At 35.9% G+C, this 21356-nt stretch overlaps 1 protein-coding gene across 1 annotated transcript; it reads right to left on the bottom strand.

The window, feature by feature from the left end:
* Positions 1–359: 359 nt before the first annotated feature.
* Positions 360–20249, bottom strand: LOC127622208 (anaphase-promoting complex subunit 4-like). Its single transcript, XM_052096216.1, has 29 exons — positions 20111–20249; positions 19402–19519; positions 19108–19213; positions 18826–18958; positions 18660–18734; positions 17557–17583; positions 17363–17407; positions 17192–17276; positions 16979–17086; positions 16493–16576; positions 16297–16383; positions 16069–16133; positions 11564–11606; positions 11372–11448; positions 11196–11296; positions 10866–10917; positions 10713–10768; positions 10572–10618; positions 9431–9487; positions 9282–9338; positions 9096–9189; positions 8562–8659; positions 7947–8008; positions 3717–3755; positions 3496–3597; positions 3272–3367; positions 2986–3153; positions 2676–2799; positions 360–896 (listed from the first exon to the last, which is right to left on the bottom strand). Exons 2-29 carry the CDS (start codon positions 19507–19509, stop codon positions 651–653), a joined length of 2442 nt encoding a protein of 813 aa, XP_051952176.1. The 5' UTR covers positions 19510–19519; positions 20111–20249; the 3' UTR covers positions 360–650.
* Between the last annotated feature and the right edge of the window lie 1107 nt (positions 20250–21356).

The raw sequence follows: 21356 nt of genomic DNA, 5'->3' as shown, positions 1-21356 counted from the left end.
TTATGTGAACTATATCTTTAAAGTTATTTCTAAGGAATGGAAATAGATAAAGTGTTCATTTTAATGGCAAATGACACCGGTTTGGAGCGATTTAGACAACATGGGGTGGAGAATGACATCACCACTCCCAAAAACATTATTGCTATATCTAAGGAAGGGCAATAGTTACAGCATTTGTTTTAACGGCACAAACCAAGCACAAATGACCAGCACTGGTTTGGAGCAAGATGTGGTGGAGAGTGATGTCACACAGCCCAAAAAAGAATGCTTAATATCTCAAACACCAAACTAACACAAATGTACATTTTTGCAGCACAAATCAGCAAACACAGCACAAATGAATGGAAAAGTTTTGGTGATTATTTAATTATATGTGGTACCAACTTCACAGAGGTTTAGAAGCTTGGCCCTAGGGAGACACCTACACATTTAAGTTTTTATTAATACAAAGGGGATTACAACCCTACTCACTCATGTAATAAGCTTATTATACAGTAAATCCATTTATTTACAAATGAGAATGTGAAATGTTCTTTAGATTTTTTTATCACAATATATTGTTTTTTAGTACAAGCCCAAAACTGGTGATCATGAAGTGATTCTGAGTTTGTAGAAGAGTGCATAGTTCAGGTGTCAGATATGATTAATGTTCAAAGTGTATCTGACACTGCAGTGTCATTCAGAATGCCTCCTGACCCTTGCCCTGTCACCTGAGAACCCTCAGCCCCACCCCCTCCATTTCCTCCTTCCCCAGTGTCACTCTGACTTGTTAATGTATCCTCAAGTCTGTCCTGGTCTAAGCTCATTTCCTGTGTCTCATCAACACCCTCTTCCTCCTCCTCCTCCTCTTCTGCATCCATTTCAAACACACGTACATGCCTCAGATTGGCACTCAGCTGATGAGACAAGAGAAGAGACATAATTTACATATGCTATATGACAGCTGTAGGAGTGTTGCATCATTGTTGCTCATAATACTGAATGTTTTCTTGTAACTTCAATGGGTCATGTTTTGCGAATATCAGATGTAGGTGAGCACAAAGGAAGATAAATTCAGTTGTTTTTTTTGACTGGGGAAGTGCACCAATTTTTATATTTGTCTTGAACTAGGAGGTGAAATATCAGTTTTTAACTTTAAAATTGGAAGTACCTGATCCTAAAATGTGGATTTAATGGTGAAATATATTTGCTTATGTTGGAAAACTTTGAGTCAAGTTTTAAATAAAGAAACTGAAACTAAAACAAAGTAATGTAATTTATCTGAAGTCAAAAGCCAGGAATATACCAGTCACTACAACAGCCTTGTTGAAACCCTGATTTTGATTGGTTGCCAGACACTTCAAAGTGCAGATTAATTGCAAGGTTTAAAGTACAGTAGTTCCAGGTTTGTTGAGCGTATTGCATTTTTGCTCAACCAGTAAAGGCGGCATGGGCTGTTGGAAGCTGTGTGGGCTGTGTGATAATTGGTTGCATAAGAAATGTCTTGAGATAGAAAAAAAAAAAACATTATATAGACATGTGGTATCAGCAGAATAACTTAATGCTATTAAATAATTGAAAATTTATGCACCCCCCAAGGAGGTTATGGAAATGTTACATTAGGCTATTGTCCAAACATAAATAAACATATAAAATTAAATGGTCTGATGTTAATTATTACTTTTGTAAAAAAATAAAACTATATTTCCATATCTGTAAAACAGTTTTCAGTCACTTCTCACTAACCTCTTCCAAAATGGGGTGTTACGTTGTAAAAAAAAATTACAGTCTCCGAATACATAAGTCAGGCATGTGCAGTATCATTTGAAAGCTTAAAATCTGAAAAATATTATATTTGTAAGACATCAAATACAAACATCTCCTTTATGTGCCAATCACTGCTTCAGTAAGTCCCAAATAGCAAAAAACTTGATATCTGCTTTTACCTTAGGCAGTTTTCTAAAAACAAAAAGCTATTTTTTACTTGTCTGTGAGCTTGCATGTGTGAAAAGCATGCTAAACAAATCACTGGAAATATATGTTATCGACATTGATATTGATGATGAAATGTTAGACATCTTGCTAAGAGGAGGATCGCAGCTTTCTAATGACACCTAGAGTGAGCTTCTAGTCAACTCACAGGCCGAGATATTTGATGTAACATTGGGGGTGGGGCATGAACTGAAAATTAGACTGAATGTCTATGGACGTTCACATCTGTATAGGCTAAAATGTGTTAGAGTGTTCAGATCGGCATTATGTAACAGAAAGTGATAGAGAACAAAAATGTCTAGTACTTGCTGCTGTCTAGTGAAATAAAATAAGATTTTTTTGGAGGGAGATGGTGTGAACAGAACCAGAATTACATTCTTACAAAGTTAGGACCACAAAAAAAAATATATATATATATAAAAAAAACAATATATATATATATATATATGTATATATATATCCATAAAACTGTAAACATATACAATATTATTTAATATGAATAAGTTTTTTTTTGGTTGTTTTTTTTGGTGGGGTTTCTGAAAATTCACAGTATGTGTAAATGTGAGCTTAAAATTTTGGATTGTGAAAAATTGCAGACGGCAGCCCAAATAATGCTCCAGAGCTAAAGAAGTAAAATTAAACCGATACATAAAATTCAAGTATTTGGAAATGATCAATGACGCACTGAAGGCTGTCACTCTTACCAGACAGGCCACTTTGCGAATCCCATTAACAACAACAAACTGAGCTTTGATGTTCTCCAGATCTCTGCTCTGGTTTCCCCAAGTCAGACCGTGGACAGGGATCCCTTTAGTCTGCTGCTCCAGTCTGAGAGAGAGAGAGAGAGAGAGAGAGAGAGAGAGAGAGACAGTCAGACACACACACGCACAGAGCTCTTATTCAGTACCACCATGGCAAGCATTGACATTATTACATTGTATTACATTATTTTGTTCAAGCTAAATATGAGATTCAACAGGTTGCTGATTTGTGTAAATCAATAATGAGCTGCACCTGAGCATAATGTCCCAGGTGAACTCCTCCTCCCAGCATAAAGCAGATTTTAGAGGAAGCTGAACAAGGACACGCATCTTATTCTCATCATCTTCCAGACTTTGCAATATCACAGTCAATGTTTCATCATCATAGAAACGGGCATCAAGGCAACCATACATGGAGTCACTAAAATAGCAATTGTACTGCCATTAAAATAGTGATGCTAACACACTGACAGAAATGCATAGTCAAATATAGAAAAAAAATGCATCTTTTTATTTATTTTTTTCTCAGGTGGACTTACACAGAATTTGATGCTGGTGCTTCATCATCTATACTGGATATACTAGAGTTGAGAGGAGAGCTGATGTTAAGGGCCACCAGACCATTAGGCACAGACCTAAAACACACACACATACACACACAAATGATTATACATGTCAACTTTACACAATATGTTTCTTTTTAAATCAATATAGTAAACTTAAAAAGACAAACTCCAAGCATAAAAGAGAGAAGTATGCATACCTGCTAGGGTCTGTTGCTCTCCTTAATATAAAGATTTTGTTGGGAGAGATTTCTGGCATGCAGAATACTATATAATGCATACCAGCCTTCTTATCATTCCACCTGCATTGGAAACATGGTGATCATAACACTGTTTAGAAATATTATCTGTCTTCCATGTGTACTTTATAATAAAACACCTTCTTTATTTTCAGTTTTACAGATATAACTAAATCACTTACAGTGATGGCAGCTCAAACAGCCTTTGTGTATTTTCAGAGCTATCAAAAATATAATGAAAATATAGAAATCATTAATATCAACAGTCAGAAATAATATAAACCTTGATTCAATAAATTGCTGTCAGGATTGCTTAAAAGGAGTTTTTAAAAATCAAATGTAAGACTTTTTAAAGACCTGAACAAATACAATTCTACTGTATTTTCAGAACAAACCCAAAATTTTAAATAAATTCTCTTTTACTAAAGTTGTTGCACACATTCAACAAGCTGCTTATCAGCAAAACAGGGTATCTGCCAGTTTAAATACTCAAGACATGTTTTCCAGTTTTCACTAACTCCATGGAAGAATTATACTTAATCTTATATCTTATTAAAATTGGTTATAATGTCTTAAATACAGGTGATAATCGATTAATCTGCAAAAAGTTTCTAAAATAGACTAAATGTTAAATGTGTTAAAAAAAGGTTCTTGGTCTTTACTTTATATAACAGGGCAACCCAGACAGAGGCTACAAAAGTCCAAATTGAATAAAATCCCAGATGCGGTTTATTGTGCAACCAAAATACCAACAATAGGGTTTCCACTCTTTTCAGGGCACAATTTTCCAGGACATTTGTTGTGCCCAACAACTCTAATATTTAAGCAAAATTGATGCATCCATTTAAATCGAGCTTTAATTTGGGCATTTCTGTGTTTTTGACAGTAGTTTCTCACCTCCAGATAAGCAGTTTGCTACATGGCCCAGTGTGATTTTTAATTACTGTAAAGCTGTGATTTAATTAAATACATATATAGTCTGTATGTGTTGCGCTCTTCAGAGTGCTCTGCTCTCTGTTAACTCACACACAAGAGTGCGCATGATGATTATGATGTGGTGTTTTCAGTGTATGAGCACGTATCACTCGCATATTATAGATTTATTTAATTAAATCACAGAATTTTGCAGTTTAATGACCACACTAGGACATATCACAATTTTAATTTGATTAACTGTGCATATAAACATTAATTTTCGTCCAAAAATATAATATTTCATGACAATTTTATGACTAGATTCCATGATTCCATCTGTGTATTCCACATACTAGATGTAGTAACTGCAGTATAAGCAGACTGCGATTGTTGAATTATTAAAAATGTATTCAAATCCAGGTTCCCAACAACACTACCAACTCGGTGTAAATTTAAATAAAAAAAAAAAAAAAAATTTCAAAAAACAAAAACAGTGGTCTGAAGTTTATAACTCAAATGTTTTTGTGGTTAACTGCAATTTTGAAACAAAAATTTGTATTTGTTCAATATCAATACTTAAACCATTATGTTGGAACAGAGCAGAGATCAAATTTGTGTATCTGACATATATTCCGAGTCCCGATCGTTAATTTAAAAAAAAAAATGTAACAAAAAACTTGTTTGCAACACATTCAAACAGTTCTATTATACTAAAATATTTTCCAGGACAAATTATTATTTTCCAGGCCATTTAGGTAATTATATTATATGACTGGAAAACTACACTGCAAATTTCCAGGTTATCTAGGTTTTCCAGGATGTATGGGAACCCTGCAATAATAACCAGAAAAAAAGATCTGGAGAATAACATGGGATTTTAACTATAAACAAGCTTGAAATTCACAGGGGACTCTTATGTTGAAATGACTTTGCTCCCAGTTGAACAGGCAAACAGATGTGGGAAATAAAATATTCACCCTTACAAACACCTACAGCTGTGGCCACAAGTATTGGCAGTGACATCAATTTTGTGTTTTGCAAAGTTTGCTGCATCAGTATTTGTAGATAATTTTTTCACGTTTCTATGGTATACTGGAAAACAATGTTAAGTTTTTCATAAGTTTTAAAGGCTTTTATTGGCAAAAACACTAAATTTATGCAAAGAGTCAATGTTTACATTGTTGACCCTTGTTCATCATAACCTCTGCAATTAGCTCTGGCATGCTGGATATCAGCTTCTGGGCCAAATCCTGACTGATGCCAATCACAATTTGTGGGCTTCTGCTTGTCCACTCGCCTTTTGAGGATTGACCACAGGTTTTCCATGGGATTAAGATCCAGGGAGTTGCCTGGCCACGGATCCACAGTTTCAACGTAATGATCTCCGAGCCATTTCATCATCACTCTTGCCTTGTGACATGTTGCTCTATCATGCTGGAAAATGCACGGATCATCACCAAATTGCTCCTGGATTGTTGGGAGAAGTTGCTCTTGCAGAACGTTTTGATACCATTCTTTATTCATGGCAGTGATTTTGGGCAGAATTGTGAGAGAACCCACTCCCTTGGATGAAAACAACCCCACACATGGATGGTCTCAAGATTCTTCACTGTTGGCATGACACAGGACTCATGATAGCGTTCACCTTTTCTTCTCCGGTATTCGATTTTCCAGATGTCCCAAACAGTCAGAAGGGGGCTTCATCAGAGAAAATATCTTTGCACCAGTCTTCTGCAGTCCAATCCTTGTACTTCCTGCAGAATTTCAGTCTGTTATTGATGTTTTTCTTGGAGAGAAGTGGCTTCTTTGCTGCCCTTCTTGACACCAGGCCATTGTCCAAAAGTCTTTGCCTCACTGTGCGTGCGTGCCAATATTGAGCAAGCTCTGCACTGGTGGTGACACGATTCCGTAGCTGAGTCCTAAGGAGGAGACGGTCCTGGCGCTTGCTGGACACTCTGGGATAGCCTTCTTACTAACAAGAACACAATGATTGGAAGCACTTCTTCCCTCCTTTTATAGCAATCAGTCTACTCTTATAATCCAATCAGAACGATTTCACCTGACTAGTACTCGTTCACACATTCCCAGGTGCTGCTGATATGACTAGTGAAATGATGTTGGCTGGTCATTTTGTGCCAGGACCAAAAAACTGGCCAATTAAGTTAATTGTTTTTGGCCAATTAAGCTTTTTGCAATTATTTAAAATGCATCTGATCACTCTCCACAATAATCTAGAAAAAATGTGAATCAACAACAACTGATGCATTAAACTTTGCAAAACACAAAATGTATGTCACTGCCAATACTTTTGGCCACGGCTGTACAGTGTATTACAATATAAACACTATAAAGTAAATATTATCATATAACAAATATGAGCAGCAATAATGGTGTAAATCATCATCAATCACTTGTCTTAAATGTCTAATACTCATTGAGAGTGAAACGCTCTGGAACCCCTGAAAACATGAGTCATGAGCTGCCCATGTGCTTCGAGAATGAGCAACAGTTTACGTATTCACTTTAAATCATGCAGCGCATACAGACTATTTATTTATTTAATACAATTTAATCCTCTTACAGTTAAATAATCACACTAGGCCATCTCAAAATTCCTGTATTCCAATTCCCAAAATGTAAGACCTCTTTAAAGGGATAGTTCACCCTGAAATGAAAATTCTCTCATCAGTTACTCACCCTTATTCCATCCCTGTAGTGTATGACTTACTTTCTTCTGCTGAACAAGAATATCTCAGCTCTGTAGGTCCATACAATGCAAGTGAATGGTGACCAAAACTTTGAAGTTCCAAAAAGCACATAAAGGCAGTAAAAAAGTAATCCATATTAAATTCATATCTTGAGAAGTTTAGGTTTGGGTGAAAACTAGATCAATATTTAAGTCAATTTTTACCATAAATCACTACTTTTACTTTCACATTCTTTCACATTTTGAAAATGAAAGTAGAGATTTATGAAAAAAAATATTTAAATATTGATGTGTTTCTTTCCCACACCTATCATATCGCTTCTCAAGATATGGATTTAACCACATGAGTCATATGAATTACTTTTATGCTGCCTTTATTTGAATTTTAGAACTTGAAAGTTCTGGTCACTATTCACTTGCATTTTATGGACCTACAGAGCTGAAATATTCTTCTAAAAATCTTTGTGTTCAGCAGAAGAAAGAAAGTCATTCACATCTGCGATGGCATGAAATTGACTAAATGATTATAGAATTATTTTTTTTTTGGGTGAACTATCCATTTAAATGATAATTAATACTTTTGTTATACCATTTAAGATATATAAGATTTTTATAACCTTCAATTTTAGAAAACTGAATTCAAAATGTTTTAAGACATTTTAAGGACCTGTGGGAACCTTGTATGTTATTTGCAGTACTTAAATGACAGTATGTTCGCTATGGCTCAAAGTGGTTTTAGGTGGTTCTATGTCAGACCGTTTCTTGATTTACCATGTGAAACATGGATTACCTCTCAGGCAGCGTGTACAGTTTTAAACACACAGCTTGTTTTACTGAACGCCCAATGACCTCCTGAAACACAAACACATAGGTATATGATCAGGAATCAGATGCATTATTACTCTGGAAAAGAGTGGTCAGCAGAAAGGGGAAAGCATTACAGTTAATGTAGTAATGTTTCTATTATATTAAGCTTGAGAGATGTGATAGGAAACATCATATTAATGGATGGAGTATGTGTGTGAGAAGGTAAGTTAGAGCCTTCGTTAGAGAAGAAGGCAAAGTATACATCAATGTTGTGAAAGGTTGTATATTTATAAGGGCAAGATGGTTTGTATATTACAGAGAGCAGAGAAGATGTAAGCAGATAGCTCTTTGTTGTGGACTCATATAGCAGCTCATGTGTTTTACAACTCTTACTTATGTCTGTCTACAATTCAAACAAACACAAAAACACTGACTCAGCAAACATAAACTTACCCAACCCATAATAAAAGGCTGTAAACAGCTCAAGATTTGTCACTCCAAATTATACGGTTTCAAAACAGAATTTGTTTACAGAGTTTGTTTACAGTATGTGTCCGACATCAGAGAAAGTGAGAAGGTTTGTGTGATAGAGACTCACGGCTGGTTTCTGTAAGCACAGATCAATGGTGCCTTCCATCATTTTCTTGACAAAGTGCAGAGACTTATGTGGGTTTGTGGAGAAGAGCAGTGGACTGTCTGCAAAAATAAGTAGCAAACTAGTCATTACATTTTGTTCTATTCAAAAAAGGCACAAAGGCAGCATAAAGGTAATCCATAAAACTCCAGTGGTTTAATCCATGTCTTCTGAAGCTATCCGATCAGTTTCAAATAAGAACAAACAAAATGATAACAAATTTTTCACTATAAATCTTGACAACTGCAGTCTCCTTGGCGATCATGACTTCAAGATCGAATAAACTTCCTAGCACTTGATGCATGCATCAAGAGCTAAGAAGCATAATCAAGCTTGAAATCTTGATTGTGCCAAGAAACTGCAATGTCAAGATTTATATTGAAAAAGGAGTTATATTTTGGTCTGTTCTCACACTAAATCAATCAGATCTCTTCAGAAGACATGGATTAAACCACTTGAGATTTATGGATTACCTGGGATAAGTTGTTGTGTCCTTACCTTTCAGGTGAGTACTCTGCTTAACAAATGTCACCCATTGGTTGCCCTCCATGCTGGGCGGAGACACCAAGTCTTCATCTTCATCCTTCAAGTACTACAAGAAATCGATCAAGCATGTTACAAAATTTATAAAAGAATTTGCAATTCTGTGCAAAACCCCACTATTATGATTATGAAGGTCCTCACCTGTCCGACACGCTCAACATTAAAATACTTCCCTTTCCGATCAAATAGCTCTTCATTCTGGAATGGGGGAAAGAATGCAAGAAGATTAGCTTTAGAGGGGCTCCCCAAATGTTTTTTAATGTTAAATTATGAGTCCGTCATTCACTCACAGCACTGAAATGCTCAGACAGGAAGTCAGCCACAAAAGCCAGATCCTTCTGAGTCATCTGAAATAAACCACACTAACATTATTTACATCAGAAATATGAATCAATATCAATGGTAAATCTCTCAAATATAGTAGAATCAAAACATGAAAAGCCTCTTGTCTAGAGGTCGACCAATAGTGGATTTTGGCGATACGAGGTGGTGGAAAAGTCTGATAACCAATTAATCGGCAGATAGTTTTCAAAATCAATTTATAGAATGCTAAAAATCTTTCTTAGTCTTTACTTACAGTGACTGGAACAGACATTGGGGCTACAAAAGTCCAAAATGAATAAAACCTCAAATTAATTTTATTGTGAAACCAAAATCCCAATAATAACCAAAAGCATAATGCTGGACAATGAACAATAAATTCACATACTTTTTCGGGACTCTTATTTTGAAATGACAGAGACTTGGTTCCATTACAATGCTCTATATTTGAGTATTTACCAAATTAAGCTTTTTATATCCTATATATTCACCAGATTATATATATTTTATAAAATATATATATATATATATATTTTACCAGATGAGGTTTTTTATTATTATTCATTATTATTATTATCGTTGGAGACATATGAGCGGATGTGGCATGTTTCCATATTGTCGCATTTTTCTTTTCATGCCATCGCTTCAATTCAGAACACTTGATTTATCAAAATACAACCTATTGGCATAGATTTTGACGATAATCGATAGTTCCAAAAAGCAACTATTGGCACGATTAATCGGTAAAACCGATATATCGGTCTACTTTTACACTTGACCCAATCATACTAATAATAAACTGTCTTCTTCTAAAAAACATTCTCAATCCATTTTTTCACCACAGCCTCTCACTTTCATCTCTACTGAGCAATTTGAAACTTTGTACTATAGTACTTCTCATATTACTGCCTCCTGAGGATGAATCGCTTTTGCTGTATTCCTCTTTTGTAAATGGTTTGGATAAAAGCATCTGCTAAATAAATAAATGTAAATGTATAATGAATGAGTGTGTATAATTATTTGCATGATTTAATCTCCCAAAATCACAATTTTCTTCACCCACGATCTATCATTCTTCATGTCTGTCAATTTCTGATTCATGACACTCACCTTGTTAAGCTCAGGAGGAACATGATCTTCTGACATTCGAAGCATTGCTGTGAAAAAGCAAAAACTGTGACATTACAAAACACATGCACATTGCACACAGATAATCTGAAAGCTAATGCTCATACAAAAGCCACATCTTACCAACATACAGCCAACGGAAAAAAGCTTTAAAGTTCTTCATACTCTTATCAATGACTCTAGAATCAAGACATTGAGAGAGGAGTTTGATTATGAAATATACAGACACTCAAACCCTCCAAGAGGACAGTGTGGATATAATAAGATTAAACTTACTGTAAAAGTTCACTTGCCTTCAGGGTGAAAGAGCCCACTGCTACAATAGCATCTATAGAGAAACATAAAGATAGCGGACATGGAATACTTTTTAGAATCTGTTTTGCGGTGTGACATACTCCATCTAAAATGTAACTAATTTTAAACAGCATCTTGCTAATTCTAAAAAAAAAAAATTGTAATGACAGAAAATGCATAATTATATATTTTAATAATTGGAAAAGTAGAATGATTTAAACAGTCAACTGATGGAATATTACACCTGCAAGGCATAAACATATGTCTCAGATTAATCAGGAGGGATAAGAGTATACAAAGTCAGACTTTTACCCTCGATGACCGAAGGATCCAGGCCGAGAGGCTGAAACTTCTGCTTCCAGAGTGCCATCCCTTTGACCTCACTCAGATGATACAGCAGAGCCTCTGAACCACTGTGAGCACGTCAAGACACTCAATGTACATGCATTGATCTAATGTTGGTTAAAGGGCTATTGAATTATACATACCTCTGCAAGTGACTGATAACAAGTTTCTGGATACTTGAGTAGGAAGAATCAATAGACTGGCCCAACATTTTCAAACCCTGAGCAGTTAAAAAATACTTTTATAACAAAATAAAATAGTCATAATTGTGTGACTAATGACAGAAGCTACTGCAATAAATACAGTGAGCCAAAGCTAATTCCAGATTTATTTACCTTGACTGTGAGTTGATTCATGAGCAGAGCCTGAAGTTCAGGGCTGAAAGAAAAAAACGGGTTTATATGTTCAATAAATTCACAATTTTAAAACACTTTAACTGTCACTACAAGGACTACTAAAGGGAAAATAATTTTTCCTATAAAACCTCATTGTGGGTTAAAGACTCATTAACAGTTATCTGTTAAGGCAGATTCTTACACTTTGTTTTTCCTTCTGACATTTTTAAAAACAGATCGACAATTACTTGAGATGTATTGAGCTCTATGTAATATTGTCAAATCAAGTCATTTTTAATTGAATAGCGCTTTTCAAAACACACATAATTTCAAAACAGCTTTACAGGAAATCATGCATTAACAAAAACTAAAAATGAAACAGTAATATCTATAGGGTCTTAGAGTGATCATTGTGTAGTTTGATTAAATTTGATTGTAAATTGTGTATACAAATTAAACAAATTTAAATAATAATTTCATTTAGTGAGCAAGCTGAATGTGACTGTGGCAAGGAACACAAAACTCCATAAGATGTTGGTTAATGGAGGAAAACAACCTTGGGGGAAACCAGACTCACTGTGGGGGCCAGTTCCCCTCTGGCTAAACAACATTAATATAATGCCAACATTAGTTATTTGTGTACAGTGCAAGTCACCTTGTGAGGATGGTTTTTAGCTTCTGCTCTCCCTTCAAAGTGATAAAGTTCTAAAGACCCAAACAAGATTTGAAGAAGTGTCCTGCTTAATTACACTGAGGGTGATGATTTGATTCACAAACAGTATTCTTGTTTTTTCTACTTTTAATCAGCTACAAAACTATACTCTACCAATCAGTAGAGAAAACAGTTAAAAGGATCAAGCTTAAGGTCATATGGTGCCCTCCACTGGACATTTAGAGTAAACACAAAATTAGTACATTTAGGGCCCTATTTTTAGAGCGCTACTTTTTTAGAGATTAATAGTTTTTTTAAAATTTTTTTTTTATTATTATCTATGTCTTGCTGCTGTTTTTGTATTTATTTTTTTGTATTGTTGTGCACTGGATGCTCCTGTCACCAAGACAAATTCCTTGTATGTGTGAGCATACTTGGCAATAAAGCTGATTCTTCTTCTTCTTCTTCTTCTTAACCAAAAAAAATAAATTCTGTCATGACTTACTTTCTTCTATAGAACACAAACGAACATTTTAAATATAATATCTCAGCTCTGTAGTTCCATACAATGCAAGTGAATGGTGACCAAAACTTTGAAGCTTCAAAAAGCACATAATGGCAGCATAAAATTAAACCATAATACTCAAGTTGTTTAATCCATGTCTTCTCAAGTGATCCAATTGGTTTTGGGTGAGAACAGACCAAAATATTACTCCTTTTTCATTACAAATCTTGACATCATCAGTCTCCTTGGCAGTCATGATTTAAAGCTTGATTCCACTTCCAAGCGCCCCTAACATATCTAGTGCTCTGCGCATGAGTCAAGCACTATGCAGTGTAATCGACCTTGATCGCTTAATCATGTCCGTGCCTTGAGATTGCAATGGCATCATGTACAGTGAAAAAGGAGTTATATTTTGGTCCCCCAGTTATCACCCAAAGTCGATTAGATCGCTTCAGAAGACACTGATTCATATGGATTACTTTTATGCTACCATTTTGTGTTTTATTTAACTTCAAAGTTCTGGTCACCATTTACTTGCAATGTATGGACCTACAGAGCTGAGATATATTTCAAAACAATCTTTGTTTGTGTTCTGTAGACGAAAGAGTCATACACATCTGGGGTGGCATGAGGGTAAGTAAAATATCCCTTTAAGAGCAGCGCTATGCAATATGTCATATGCACCAAGTCATTAGGCATTCTCATTACATTTTTATATTTTCGTGCAAGCATGCGCTAAGTCTAGGTGAAATTGCATGCAAAAAGCGCTAATGGGCTAGGTCAAGTGCAATTTAATTCTGAGGTTCTTCTCCACAAACGTACATAGGACATGCGGCTTCTATAGATGATAGATGGATGGCTGGATGGACATTGATCTACTGACACACAAATCATGTCTGGTATTACAATGTATCGATAGCACTTGGTTACATCTGCTGTTGGAATCCCTAAACTGCAAATGCAAGAACTGGGTTTAGACTGATGCTTAGAATAGATGTGGTTCTCAGACATCTTAGCGCAATGACCTATTTCTCAGGAAAATAGCAAACTTTGCACAAGTCCATTAACATACAATACACCTACAGTTTACATGCATACACCCACAAATAGTGCAACCACTTTCACCCATTCCTACTTGCGCTGGCATGAAATTTGTGTTTAGAATTTTAGCGAGCTCAATAAAATTAGATAACAGTCCGGTCTTAACGATGGTGAGACTGCTCCCCAGTGGGCGTTCAAAGGATGCCAAGGGGAGCGGAGAGCAAATAGGTAGAGAGGGGGGCATTAAGTTACAAATGGAGGGCCTTTATCAGTCATGTTAATCAAATCTATCAACTAGTTCCTGTTTGCATTACAAAGTTTAGCTAGACTCTATTATATGGGTTGGTATGCATTTGAACCACGGTTCATCTGATTCTGGTCTGAAGTATCTGGTTTAGCAGCGTCAAATAGAAAGGTGAAGTCACAACCTCTGCTAATGCAACAGTTAGGCTCTGTAGGTGAATATGCGAGCACAAAGCAGGTGCATTTTTACTCACAGACTTAAGGCAGAAATAGATTCATAATACATATTATCAAATATATATTATCATATCACTTCAGTTCTATAAACTTTGTCATAAGCTACATTAGGGGAGTGAGGGAATATTATACATTTTTGTTACAACTGTTACATCTACATACTATGGTATTGTTACAAATAATAAATACATTTACATTGTATTTTTTTAGATGAAATAGAAATGCGTAAAATATTTTTGTTTGAGTGTAAGAAAATATAACTTCAGAAGGATTGCCTTCAGAAATAAATGAATGAAGTGGGGGCATTCATCAAAAAAAGGTTGAGAACCACAGCATTAAAACAATGACAATGACAGAATAATGCCACTGCACACTACCATAGTGATAGGACAGTAAGCACATGTACTTTTCAAAAAGAAGAAATACAAACATCTATTAAGTAGAGCTGTGAGAATGAACAAGTTAACGCATGTGATTAATTAAAAATGTTGAATGGATTAAGTTTTCTTAACCGTTAATACGCTAGCATAAATACTTGTTTGAAGGGCGGATCTTTGTAATGTGTCCGCCCGGAGTCATTACACTGACGCACACTTCACAACACACACCAGAGCCCTTCTACCAAAGTGAGCCTACAAGCTTAGCATACAAAAGCATAACTCGTGGTCCCATAGACTCTCAGTCAAATCTCGTAACATGCTAGTTAACCATTACGCTCTCACCTATGATAGAGGTTGTTATCTCAGTAAATAAAAAAATCTTCACACACAAAGATCCCCCATTTAGCCTTAACAGACTGTAGGGGCAAGTGCTGTTAGCAAGCACCTATGAAGGCTAGAACGGTACACGAGGGGGTGGGTGGCCAGCACCACACCCACCCACCCACGTCTCCCCAGTGGCAATGTTTTTACACACCACACCAGGTACTCATTTTAGGCTGAGTCAACCTAGGGGAGGCCCAGGACCGGTTCAGATAATCATCACTGGTGTTGGCCATGAGCAGGAATCGAACTTGGGTTGCCAGGTTCATAGCGCAATGCACATCTTCACACACACACACACACACACACAACAGCGCTTCTGTGATAAAATGATGAAGAAAGGCGCTCGTAATGCTATTTGAAGTACAAAACAAGCCCAGATGGGACTTGTACTAAAAATCAAGTATTTTTCCACTTGTGTAAGGCACATTTTAATTACCACAGAAGCAAATCAACCCTTAACTACCACAAAATGCAGAATGAGTTGGTTTTGATTGCAAGTGCTCTTCATGTGAATTTCAAAGCATCGCTGAGGTTGCCGCCCTGACGCGAATCATGAGCGCAGCTTCATGATTGCTGTAACAAAGCGGATTGCCACAGTCTACAGGCACATTAATGTTTTGGAGTATTTGAGTTTAAGATATTTAATGCACATAGCAATGAATATGAAATCTATGTGGGGACTAGTTATTTCAATTAGTCAAACTCCCACTTTGACTTTGGGAAATGTTTAATGTTACTTGAATTGGTGCGATTTTAGTGCAATTCTATCTATGTACTGTGGAAGCTTTATTTGGAAAATGTTAAATAAGCATTTTAGTGTTACACATTTTTGCTTTCTTTCTTAAGATAGAAATAAATGCATTTTGACAGGAAAAGAAGTATATATAGTGTCAAGTTTCAGCACTTTAAAAATCTGCAAATAATCACAATTAACTACAAATAAATTAAGCAATTAATCATGATTAAAACTTGTAATCGACTGACAGCACTTCTATTAAGATGTTTTGAAGATATAGTATGTTCTTAGTGTACCTGTAAAGGGTTTTAAATATGAATTGTGTACCTTGCATGACCCCACAGCAGTAACTCCCGAAACTCATCCTGAACCTGAGTGCTTGTGTTCTTTTCCTGTGAAACCAGAAAAATAATACAAAGTCTTGAATGCCTCATAACAAACTAAAGAACAAAAAGAGCCTATTCCAATGGCTTCCCAGAAGATTTTAAAGGTCTCTTTCATTTAATATTTTATGTTTGCCTGCTTGCAATTGGCTACAGTGTGATGACATCTAACCTGGACAAACTTAGTGAGGTGGAGGTCCATCTGCGTAAGAATCTCCTCCCATGCTTCACACATACAGTTGAGAGAGAGACGCAGGTACTAAAAGAAACAGAAACCAAAAGATAGAGGGAAATGTTTGTTCTGTACATCTACTGACAGGACAACTGCAAAACTCAGGAACTTTTTAGAAGTTCATGAAAACCCTCACCTGTAGCAATGTTGAAATATGTGTAAACTTGCGTGCCATCTTGGTCAGCTCGGGCAGACACGAAGCAAGCAGCCCAGTGTCCAGCTACAACGGACAATCCACTGATATTACACTGATTTATGCCACATGATGTAGAGATGCCACATGTAATCTGGGTTTAAGTCTCTCATCAACCTGTTTGCACTTTGTTTGTTTGCAATCTGTTACTACTGCAAATCACAGGCTGCAACTTCAATAAATAAGAGTCAAAAACATTTATATAGGACTCATTGAAAAATCGGATATGATTACAAAGAGGCTATTTCTTGCAGTTTAGGTGGTACAGTTTCTGGGTGTTTGGATTAAGCCTTTACATACAGTGGCAGCCACTGTACACATTAAATTGAACAATCAAACCAAAGAGAAGATATAGTTTTGTAGTAAAAGAGAGAGCCCAATGCTGATAGTGAAAGATTTGAATTTGAGGGTTCCATGCCAACAGCTTACCTGTATGTAATGAATCTCAGGATTGTCTTCCGTGGATCTGATTTCTGTAATAACAGAGAGGGACTTGAGGTCACTGGACAGTCCAAGACTACGGCAGGTCCCTGAGATCTGAGAGAAACATTTAAAATAAATAATTTTAAATAACTGTCAGAGAGGAAGGGAGAGTGTATTTGTAAGGTTCGGGATAAAAAGCATGTTTAGATCACATCTTACCCCACCTAGCGTGGCGATCTTATATAGGCCATACGCATACAGCTCTACAAACCCAGAGTGCCCACCAACCACGAGAATATTGAGCCTGCAATGCAAATGTAACACATCAATCAAAATACATCATCAGGAAAGTCTCAGGCTTACCCAGTCTTAGATCATTAGAGCACTGACCTCACGTCACCCAAAAGGGTTGTGACTTCATCTGATTTCTCTTCACTGCATGAGAGAACACAAAACATAAGACACAGTCAACGAAACGCACAGTCACATAGCCAGTCTCATACGTGCAGACTGCCAATCAATAAGTGAAGATTTTGACAAAGAAAAATATAATCAACGATTAAGCACATAAAATGTAATCTTACCTAAATATCTTCGATGTTGTGCAGTAGCTGAACACACACACACACACACACACACACACACACACGTAAAATACAATTGGAAAATGTGAAAAGCTTGTCAAGAAAAAATGCAAAAAAATGGGTCAAGCATTGTTCTCAGGCATATAAATCAGAGCTATTCTCAAAGCCCGTAACTGGTGTTAAATTAACCTCGTCAACGAGATCTCTGTCAATCACTGTGGAAAACATTAGTTGACCAAGGGTTTTTTGATTTCCTTCTAAATGAACCGCTTTTAAAGGTGTTAAAGGGATAGTTCAACCAAAACTGAGAATTAACTCATCATTAACTCACTTTCATGCCATCCAAGGTGTGTTTGACTTTCTTTCTTCTGCAGAACACGAATGTATATTTTTAGAAAAATATCTCAGCTCTGCGGTTCCATACAATGAAAGTGAATAGTGACCAGAAGCTCCAAAAATCACATAAAGGCGGCCTAAAAGTAATCCATACGACTCCAGTGGTTTAATATATGTCTACTGAAGCGATTTAACCACTTTGGGTAAGAAACAGATCAATACACCAATCCACTTTTACTATAAATCTCAACTTTCATTTTCACTTTAAGAATGTGAAAGTGAAAGTGGAGTTTTATAGTTAAAAAGGACTTACACATCGAAGACATGGATTTAACCACTAGAGTCTCATGATTACTTTTATGCTGCCTTTATTTGCTTTTTGGAGCTGGAAAGGTCACCATTAACTTGCATTGAAAGGACCTACAGAGCTGAAATAGAAAAATCTTCTAAAACTCTTTTTTTTGTATTCTGCAGAAGAAAGAACACAAAAGTCATACACCTCTGGAATGGAATGAGGTTAAGTAAATTATGAGATAATTTAAATTTTTTGGTGAAATATCCCTTTAATTATCATACTAAAATGATTCTTATTTATACATGAGATTATTAACTATATCGACATCATACAAGTAATTTTACAACTTACATTTGCACAGACAATGAAGCGAAATAACTGGTGTTATTGAACTAAATTAACCGTTAGTCATAATATGCCTAATTTGCGTTGCGTAACTTGTGTTGTGAATACACTGTTTGTGGGAACACACTTTTTGGGAAGGGTTGGTAGCTTCGGAAGGAAACGGCTGGACTCATCCTCTGACTTGCTGAATGAGGACAATGTGCTACAGAAAAAATAAAAAGGTTCAAACTAAGTCACTTACAAGAGAAACAGCACATATCCTCTCTATATAAAATGTAAAAGCACACACACACCTGCTGTCATCTTGCACCTCCATCCAGTGCATGCAGGATGCTGGGAATTGCACTGGGAACAAGTGGAGGATCTCTGCCTTCTCTGCATCACACAGCACAACCTGCTTCATGTCTCCCACACTGAATGCCAGGACTGTTGACAACAATCAAATGTAATATAATGTCATGCTGTAATGCATATTGCATACAGGTACCTTAATGCATGGCTATTTTGCTCTGGACATGGAGAGCATGTACACATTATGCTTTATATACAGAAATCATAATATTAATTAAATATACTTTTCCCATCAGGTCTCCAGGCCAGTGATGTGATCTCTTTTCCTGTATTCTCATTGGGTGGTAAACTCCAAACACGCTGGAAGTTGGCAAGGCGATGCAAGAGAATCTGTAATGACAGATTAGTCTAATGATTCTCCTTCACACTGTTACGGGTGAATGGTTGCAATGACCTGTTTCATAGTTTCATATAAGAATGTGTTTTAATTGTAAAGAAGACCCAATACATCCTTATGAGAAATTATAGTACAGTGAAAAATAAAACAACATATAAATCAAATAAAGTAAGATCCCAACCTCTCCTGCAGTGTTTGCCAGGGCAATAAGATCTCTCTTCGGAGACCAGGCCATGAACAGAATTGGATTTGGGAGCTGTTTCTCCCCGACCTGGCGAAAAGCAGGCATTGCTGAAACCCTTCGGAGGAACAGAAGCCAGTTAGCACAGATTAAATGCTAATCAACTCATATTAGAGTCTTACAAATCCCCAATGAGTCCAGCATCACAGACTAGTGCCATCTGCCGGACATAAGTGACAACTAAGATAATAAGCGAATCTTTTAATGTTAACACGTTACAATACGTTTATAAATTTGCTAACATTAGTTACCTACATAAGCTAACACTGAACAACACCTTTACAGCATTTATTAATTTTGGTTCATGTAAATTCCACTATATATTAGTACATTAATGCATTCTGAACTTTTATGAACAATTGTATACATTTACATTAATAAAGATTAGTACAGGCAACAACAACAAACAACACTGTTTAATGTTAGTTAATTATATATAATTAATTGGCTAATGTTAACGAATGGACCCTTATTGTTAAGTGTTACCCTTTAATGTACTTCAGCCGTTTAAAAAAACGAATTATTAAATTTCAAAAGAAAGACACACATTAAGTGTTACAACAGCATGTATAACTACTGTATAGAGAACATTTAAGCGTAATACTGCGATGCTGCACATTAGCCAGATTTAAAGATTTTGTGCACTTACTAGACAGATAGCGATTGTCGATAAACTCTACAATACAGTTCTTCTTCTTAATTCCTATCTGGCGTAAAAAGAAACAGATTTATTACATTTCTAGACCCACATTTCAACTGTGAACAGATGCACGTTCATAAAGCGCATGCTACAGAACAACCGTCTGACCAATGAGAAATCACTCTGACACGCCAATGAAATAATGACTACGGAAACGCCCATGAGACAAAACACTTACCAAAAACGCAAAACGACTTTTCTACATCAGCCGTGGGAACATCCAGCGGCCCCAAAAGGTATTTTTTTAGGAGGCATTTACTGTAAAAAAAATAAACGACGAGCAGACCTAACGTTTCATAGGGTTTCAATGCTGCAACAGCAGACATAGGCTACTGTTCAAAATGAATAAAATGAATTTTACTTTAAACATTTGGACACGTTTTATCTGTCGAACATTAGTAGGATATGTACAGTACATAGGTAGAGTGATGAATTACGCCTATGGTTGCTCTTCTTGTAGTGTTGCCAACTTTTGAAGTTTCAAAATAAGGGACACTTAAACTGCTCCACAGTTTTAACAATAAATGCACTGAGGTAATATGCGATTATTATATTATTATGTATAATAAAGTATTTATTATAAATTTGTATTATTATTATTATTTGTTTATTTTATCCTTCACCTATACTTGTCTTTATGATTGTATTCATACATTGTTTGATCTTATTGAACATTTATATAGAAAAACTCCACAGATTTACCATCTTTTATGGATATTTCAGACGGTCCCTTAGACAAAACCGTAGACAAAATTCCCAATTTATATCAATGTTAAATTTTCAATCTGGAAATTTCTTACAGTGATGACATCTGACCAGCTTAAATACGGGAGAAATCGCGTCCCGTATTGGTACAATACATTATTATATCTTTAAATACCGGGTAATCCCGTATTTTACGGGACGGGTGGCAACCCTTTCTGCTTGGTCAGCTAAAGTGAGCTTGAATGACTTCATAGACCCATTAAAATTAGGTGTGACCTGTTGGTTAAAAGTATTTGCAAAAAAAAAAAAAAAAAAAAAAACATGGCTATGAAAAGGTCTAGCTTTGTTTTATCTGGAAACCCAATATGCTTGAAATGTAATTGCAAATGAAAAAGAGTGTGCAGTGCATGGGGGTTTTAGCTTTGTTTTTATCTATGTACACATTAGAGGGTTTTTTCTTAAGCATAATCTCTTATAAACTTTATTTATC

Source organism: Xyrauchen texanus, chromosome 28 (genome assembly GCF_025860055.1).
Source record: "Xyrauchen texanus isolate HMW12.3.18 chromosome 28, RBS_HiC_50CHRs, whole genome shotgun sequence".
Classification (NCBI taxonomy): Eukaryota; Metazoa; Chordata; class Actinopteri; order Cypriniformes; family Catostomidae; genus Xyrauchen; species Xyrauchen texanus.
This window is presented reverse-complemented; position numbering and strand designations above follow the sequence as displayed.